Source organism: Montipora capricornis, chromosome 4, assembly GCF_036669925.1.
Source record: "Montipora capricornis isolate CH-2021 chromosome 4, ASM3666992v2, whole genome shotgun sequence".
In the NCBI taxonomy this organism is placed as follows: Eukaryota; Metazoa; Cnidaria; class Anthozoa; order Scleractinia; family Acroporidae; genus Montipora; species Montipora capricornis.
In genome coordinates, this window is record NC_090886.1 from 56021961 (window position 1) to 56029460 (window position 7500).

A 7500-nucleotide genomic window follows, 5' to 3' on the forward strand; every position below is an offset into this window, starting at 1 on the left:
TTGGACGTCCTAACAATTCACTCCTAGCGAAATTCAGAATTCCAATGGAGATTGACAATCTGACGCTGTGGGAAAAAGCTCTCACAAGTGATGAGATCGATGCACTTGCTAAGAAAGGTGACAACTGAATGTCGTTATTTCTTGTGAAATTTAATGATATTTTTTCTGTTTAAAAGGCCAGTTCCATTTTTAACTGTTTATGCTTGATGTGGTGAATTTACTTATGTTAAAATGTTATTCGCGGTAATGAGTGGCCGCAGTGATTTTAATTCTGGAGTCATCATTGCGGCAGAAGATTGCGCAACTTAAGCAATTCCAACGACGCCTGAAGCTATCCCGGACTCACCTAACATAAGCAGCGCAAACTCCCGGTCACTGGCTCCTGTATTTTTGAAGGCCTCATTGGAACTGCTCAAAGTTGCGTTCTTCACTGCTCAAAAGTAAAATCATGTTATGCCATTTCCTCAGGTGTTGGATCGCCAAAAAGTCAGAGGTAACTTGAAGCTAGGCATGATAAAATAACCTGAGCCATTTGTAGATGAAGCAGTGGTTTCTTCTAAAACCATGTTCCACAGTGATATATTTCAGTTCGATTTCAGCCAAAATAAAGCGACAAAGAGTAAATGTCATTTGTTTGGTCCAATCTAAAGTGCACTTCTCCATTTTCAGATGCAGCAAAAACGGTGAAAGAAAAGAAGAAGAAACAATAAATCGACATGCAGAAGATATCGAAGGACAACCTATGCACATCCAAATCATTAAAAATAATCTGAAGAATGATCATTGTTCATAACGATATTAACAACTCATATGGACTTAAAGGAAACCTCCACTTCAACCAAAAACAAAAACTTTAAATCATAGGAAATAACCTTTACAGTCAAATCAATCTAAATTTTTTCCAAAGAGAGCGTTTGTATCCGAAATAAATATTTTTTTAGAATCGCCTGTTTTTGTTTCCAAATTTATCGGGCGCCTTTATCTTGAATAATTGTGACGTTTTATGGTTGTCCTATTGATGTTAGACAAAAACTCTATGTGTAAGAACAATAGGGCAACCTTAGCACGTCCAATTATTCAAGATGGCGGCGCCCGCGAAATTTAAAAGTGAAAATAAGCGATTTTAAAATTCAGTTTATCTATACATAAACACTTTTTAAAACAAATCTCGAACAAATTTATTGGGAAACATTATTTCCTTCAGTTTAAACTTCTTCTGTAATAAGAGTGGAGGTTCCCTTGGTATCTGAACTCGACAGTCGAGGAAATGCAGACGCTCAATGTCTTCTAATTTCTTTCTGTATAGAAAAAGCACCATCGTCCGATATTTGCTCATATCTTTGTGTACAAGCAGTACATACCATAACGTGTCGACAGTCGACTTTTGCTCGATAGTCATCAACTGACTTATGTGCTCTAGAAATTATGTCTGATATAATCATTTTGTTATACATTATAGTTACTAAGATTGCCAGGATAGATGTGTTCCTGAAAGAGCTCAATAAAGCTGACCTGATGTAAAATATTGCTTAATCAGACACTAGAAAATAGGAAAAGGAGGAAAGAAATCACGATAAACCGATCTTTTATATAGATGTGTATGTTTGTTTCGTGCTTAAAATCTTAAGGCTGAACAACTGATTCAGTTATTCCTGTGTTTTCAACATTATAATACGGACAAAAATGAAAATATATTACGAAATTTACACGCATGCAATTCGTAGATCGCGCGCCATTTTTTGATCTTAGCGGTGTGTATTTTGTTGTGGTGTAACATGTACCTGTCAAAAGGCAACATTGTAAATTCGAAATAAATTCTAAATCTTTTTAATCATTAACAGCGCGTGCTCATACTTGTGTGCCAACGTAATTTTCCTACAACGCCTTTAACAGAGATTGTTTCATAACAATCGGTAATATTTTTTTGGCTTGAAAAAAAAAAACCTTTTCAATGAGGGAAACATTTTGGACCCGCGGAATTACACAGATACTTAATTGCCGCCAAGTCCGAGGTTTGTCATGTCCGAAATTCCGATTACTTTTGGTTCTTCGTCTGAGACTGCTTGGAAGCATATATTTTGGCTTTTTCTTTGGACCTAATTAATTCAAGCAAGTTTTTGTTTTGAATTTTTTTGTCAGATTTACACCCATGTTGAGCAGCTTATCGAGGTGGACTATGGATGTTAAAGACGTCTTTCCTTTGTTGGCTCTAGGGATTCTATCAAGTAAGTACGCTTGTGCTTTTGTCAACGCCACCAAAGAATGCGCTGAAGTGTTATTGATTATGTGCTTGCAAGCGATTCACCTTATGAGGTCACTGAATAGGTCGTCATGCCATTTTTGGCACGAACCTCAAAGGATTGATACCCGTCACACTTTAATCGTTGCTAGTTAGTTGCGAACTTGGTTGCATCTGAACGCAATCCACATTTAGGGAGTGTTAAAGTATTGCTAATAGCAACATATGACCAGTCTCTCTATCTCAGAACCGTCTTGAGTCCGTTTGTAAAGTGAATCAATAACGGCATATTCGTTCTGCAAGGCAATATTTGGCCTTTTATGAACCTAAAGTGCCCTCAATATCACAGCTTGAATCAATGATTCTCAGTGAACCATGGACAAGCATGGAACGGTACTAGTATCATGACTGCTTAGCATTAAGCAGGGCTAGTTGTGGGACTAAACCGGGCTTAGCACGATGACAACTGACTTATCTCAAATTTTACGTCGCCAACTCTCGCAAAGATTATTGCTTATCTTGCTTCAAGAAAGTTGGTTCTGGAAGAAAAGAACCAAATTGAACTTCAAATCTTCAACTTATTATTTGTCATTTATTTAATGACGATAATACGACGTTTATTCAGATCCAATCACAAAAGACTAATAAGAGAAGTACATGATCTTATTTGAGATTTAACAAAATTTAAAATACATAAATAAAAATCTACCGTAAGATTAATAAAACGACCCAGAAAATTGAGGTAAAGAACTGTCCACACGATTTTTCCGATTGTCGTTGAGATTTCAACACTGTCAATATCGAAGTTTGACTTGCATTCAATAGCCCTTATTTAGCCATGTTGGTAACTTGTGTAAGCATTCTATTTTACTACTTAAGTGATAAACATTCAATGAACATGAAACAAATCATCTGTGTGGCTAAGATGTTTGTTATAACCTCTCGAAGTTGTGTTGTTTGCCCCCTCAGAAGTGTGTAGCTAATTTGCATGATAATAGCAAATCCAACATGGCGGCTATCGTGAATAAGTTCTATTGTCCCGGAGCCCCTTAACTATAGAGATGCTGATCTTAGTAAATCATTAAATGACAGCTTCACTTTCAGCCAGTGCATCACTTTACCATAATGATCACTACATTAGTACATGAACCATCTTTTGTGTATTGGCAGCATCCGTGCTATTAGGACTAAAGACATTGTTTCCGTTGCAACGGCTACATTTTCGCCACTAACCATGGTCCATACATGGGTTTCACATATCCACTTTTACGTTATCTTTTCAGTTGGACTTTGTTGTGGGACAAGCGATGGCGAAAAGAAGCGATTGAGTTCACTTGACTTAAAAGCAGGTATGTTAGCTGAAGCCGGGTAGAGTATTACTGCGTTAGTTATCCCGAATACTAACCGAAGATTTTTACGTGGTAGATAAGCAAGTGACAATTTGTTCAAAAGGAAAACATCCATTGACGTGTGAGTCCCCTGGTTCAGCAATTGCTATAACTGGTGTGTTCTGGGGGCGACAGTCCCCAGATATTTGTCCCTCAGAAGACGGAGACCTCGTAACTAACTGCCCCACGGCACCGGAGACGCGCAACATTGTCAAACAAATGTGCGAAGGCATGGGAGGCTGTGTTTTGGAGGGAAAAGCGGAGAAATTACAAAATAAAAAGCATTGTTACGGAGTCCAAAAGTATCTCCTGGTAAACTATACTTGTGTACCTCAAAGAAAAGAGACTATTTTATGTGATTCTGAAAGATCAATACTCTCCTGCCCATCCGATTGGGTGCTGAAAGTAAATTCTGCTTTTTGGGGACGCCAAAGTACGCAAGTTTGTCCATCAGCCAAAGGACAACACGAATGTCCAGGGGCATCAGAAACCATCTCGAAACTGAGAACCAGGTGCAACAATAATCCTTTTTGCCCCGTGAAGGCCTTTTACAAGGAGCTACAAAATGGCGGAGAAAACTGTCCTCGGGTAGAAAAGTACCTCGTTGTTAACTACAGCTGTCACCCCAGTCCTAATGTTGGGCGGCGAGAGCAACTGGGACTGCTTCCTCTGTCAGTGTACCGCAGCCTCGGAATTAGATCAAAAATATGGACTCCTGGTGGTTTTAAGAAACGGACAACACTATTATGATAAGAAATAGAAAAATACGCAGACCTTTATAAACTTTCTGCTGAGAAAGAAGTGGGGCTTAATCTCTTTCATGAAAGCAGATTCGAAACCCACATGTTAGACAATGATCCTGTAAAATGGCTTTGGGTTCTTTGGTGTTACTGTATTGCAAGCAACGGACCATCACACAAGCCGTTCTCAGTTTGTAGCGGGGCTACTCTCTTCGTAAGGGATGACCATATCGCGAAATTTCCGCGTCAATCAATTAATTAATTATTCTATCAAATTCACAATTTATCCCTTTATTTAAACACCCCATGCCTTGACCATCCACCCTGCAAGCAGATCCTTTCTTTTGCTTGCTCGATTTTGGCGTTCTCGAGAAAGGCTCTGCATGAATCGAGGAAGATCTTTATTGAATATGCGCTGCATGTGGCCAGGATACAGTCTCGAACCCAAGCCAAATATGCTAGATCTCGCCGCCATCTTGGTTTTTCATGGTACAGCGGGCTCAATTATAACCATCGGTTTTGTCACTAAACGGACGCTCGCACTGGAAAAACCGGTTTGACGAGAGAAAACAAGATTGACCAGTCCAGAAGCTCGGGCTGCGGCGGCTTCAAAGAATTGACGCGATTCGGGCAGAGCCTACTTTTCTCCTCCTCAGTAAAGAAAAAGACAAAAGGAGGCTCTGCTCGCAGGGTGTTGACCATCATACAGACTGTAAGAAATCGCCGCATACAAGCAGGGTATCAGCCAATATAAAAAAATACCATGATACTCTTTGTCTGTCCCTCCAAAATTTTGCATAAGCATTGTTTCCAGTTCTCTTGGGGCCATGAGTCCCAAGAGAAAATAAAAACAATGCTCATGCAAAATTTTGGAGGGACAAACAAACAGTATTATGGTATGGTATTTTTGACTTTGGTTAATTTTAAAAATGCGATCTAGTTGGTAGGGGTAAATTGACTACCGTGACGAGGTTTGCTAAAGTGGACGACGTTTCAAGCGTTAGCCATTTCTTAGAGCGGATTGCTTTTCTCTGACGGATGTTGGGCTAATTCCCTAATCGGAAAAGTCAAACTAGTCGGTCAATACCTCTATCATCATGGGTTAAAGTGGTTGTGTTTCATTCACCGCCACCGAGGCGGCCCCATTTTCTTGACATGAAGCCAAACCCCTCAGATATATGTTGAAACATTTCCGTAAATAGCACTTTTGACACTTGTCACCAAAGACCATGTTTCCTTGCTGTATCCTGTATCCTGCCCGGTTGTTCGAAAGCCGATTGACTTAATCCAGGATGAGCGTAAACTTTTGTTTCATGTTTTCAACTTTTTGGTGACAGTTTCTTTTGCTTATTTTAAGATTGTTTTTTAAGATTGACTCTAATGTAAAGTTTTGCCGAATTAGGAATATCAGCGTTGAACAGCATTTGGGAGCAGAGAAATAAACTTCTTGGTTAATTTTTAATCAGCTTTTGAACAACCGGTCCCAGTCGGATAGAGCCCCGACCTAGTATCCCTAAGGTTATAGGTTCGATTTTTCTTTGAGCACTCGAGCTCGGATTCGTATCTTTATGTGTAAATAGGTAACAAGTTCCTAACGATTCTCCAGAAATGGTTTATCTCATTGGGACTGATGACTTCAATAGATCACTCAAATTAAATACAATGAATATTTACAATTAAACATAATTAAATGAACCGATTTTTTCTCCGGATTAACTTTTTTAGCAGATAAAACTAAAACATTGGTTTCTTTTTTTTCGTTGTACCTCTGTTTGGGATTCAGTTGAACTTTGTCACACGTAATTAGAATGTCTTTATGTAAGACAAGTAAGTGACTCGCAGTTTGAAATCTAACTAACCTTTCCCGGTTGGTCTTGAAAAAAGCTTCTGCTTTTACTGCAGACTGCTGAGAGGACGCACGCGTGCAGCCTTGCTATGGCGTTCGTGGAAAAATGAATCTCAACACGCGCGCTCCAAAATATTGGAACCAATAAAAGCAGGTGTTACCAAATAACAATGACATAGCAGGTGCTTTGCTTGTCGGTTGGAAATATATGCCATATTGTATCTTACCTTTCCTAACACTCGTTCACCTTTTTTCATCGTTTGTGATTATAAAGTATCTGGAATAAACGAAAAACTCCAATTCATCCTTGCGAGCTATCGAAGCCGTAAAACTACCTTTCGTGTATCGTGTAGATCGAAACGACTTACATGGACTCCACGGAAAAACGCAGAAATATTAAATGCAATAGAGCCCGCCACAAAGTTTGGCGCTCGAATGGTAAAAGTATATTTACTTTAATACCGTCTGACTGGAGTCCACATTAAATCACCTGGCTTTGGTTTCCAGTAGACAGCTGAAAACTTACTGAACGGGTCATCGTTCTCAGTTGCGTCATTCGCTGTTTCATTATTAAATATTTCCGCGTGAAGTCACAGTAAAGAGCAGTGGATAGAAAGAGAAAACAAAGAAAAACATCCCGGCAAAAAAGGTATTGTATATGACATGCTTTCTGTCTATGTTTGTTTTGTTTCTACGTGGTACTTCTTATTAAGGTTGTTATCGCTTTCAAAACGTTTGATCTTTTTGTAACTTGCGATTCACGCAACACGAACATTATCGTCTTGATGGTCGAGTAGATCACTTTCATGTATTTGAAAAATATTTTGCGAATTTCCCTTTGTAGGTTTTGACCTACTTGCCTAGGGAAGTATCTGTTTGTTAACAGTTAAGAGTGTTAACGATTTTTAAGGAACCAGAATTGTTTTGTCTGTGTCTTAAATTGCATACCTGCATAACCCTTACCCTGCTTGTTAAGAAAAGCAGTTGCTGAATACAAATATACGTCAGTCGTTGCTTAGAAAGAGTTCACATCAAATAATTTACTTTATAAGACTGCCAACCATCTGGCCTTCCTTGACCATTTTCTGGTTAATTAAGTAAATACTGCTAGTTATTGACTTATTTCGAGCCACCCGCCCTGAATTTTGATTTGTCAGATTCCGGGTCGCTTCTTCTCTCCGATGCTTTTGCATTTTTTTTTTCTTTACGGTTGTTTTGAGCAAGACCGTATTTTTCATTTCTTTTACAAAGGCCACTATGAGAACAATCCGTATGGAAGAACTGGCG

The 7500-nt window shown here is 38.9% G+C and overlaps 3 protein-coding genes across 4 annotated transcripts in view; all 3 read left to right on the forward strand.

The window, feature by feature from the left end:
• The window catches only part of LOC138046851 (uncharacterized), a 16517-nt gene extending 16389 nt beyond the window's left edge, over positions 1-128 (forward strand). The window contains 1 exon segment of the mRNA XM_068893430.1: positions 1-128. This exon segment is cut by the window's left edge and continues 363 nt beyond it. Coding sequence (XP_068749531.1) covers positions 1-128 — 128 coding nt within the window.
• A 1750-nt stretch (positions 129-1878) lies between these two features.
• On the forward strand, positions 1879-6193 carry LOC138047591 (L-rhamnose-binding lectin CSL1-like). Of its 2 annotated transcripts, XM_068894507.1 has the most exons (4): positions 1879-2012; positions 2140-2225; positions 3523-3588; positions 3665-6193. In XM_068894507.1, exons 2-4 carry the CDS (start codon positions 2150-2152, stop codon positions 4375-4377), a joined length of 855 nt encoding a protein of 284 aa, XP_068750608.1. In that variant the 5' UTR covers positions 1879-2012; positions 2140-2149; the 3' UTR covers positions 4378-6193. The 2 variants fall into 2 exon arrangements, with proteins under 2 accessions (XP_068750608.1, XP_068750607.1); XM_068894506.1 differs by lacking the exons at positions 1879-2012; positions 2140-2225 and having other exon boundaries at positions 2860-3588.
• Positions 6194-6747: 554 nt separating this feature from the next.
• Positions 6748-7500, forward strand: part of LOC138047589 (uncharacterized) — an 11322-nt gene continuing 10569 nt past the window's right edge. The window contains exons 1-2 of the mRNA XM_068894505.1: positions 6748-6862; positions 7465-7500. The exon at positions 7465-7500 is cut by the window's right edge and continues 49 nt beyond it. Coding sequence (XP_068750606.1) covers positions 7471-7500 — 30 coding nt within the window. The 5' untranslated portion in view covers positions 6748-6862; positions 7465-7470. The remainder of the gene's footprint in view (positions 6863-7464) is intronic.

Excerpts from the sequence above, each read along its gene's own strand:
- LOC138047591 (XM_068894506.1), top strand. The coding sequence starts at position 3,384 with ATGAACCATCTTTTGTGTATTGGCAGCATCCGTGCTATTAGGACTAAA. Across the intron at positions 3,589-3,664 it reads TTCACTTGACTTAAAAGCAG|ATAAGCAAGTGACAATTTGT; the intron begins GTATGTTAGCTG and ends TTTACGTGGTAG.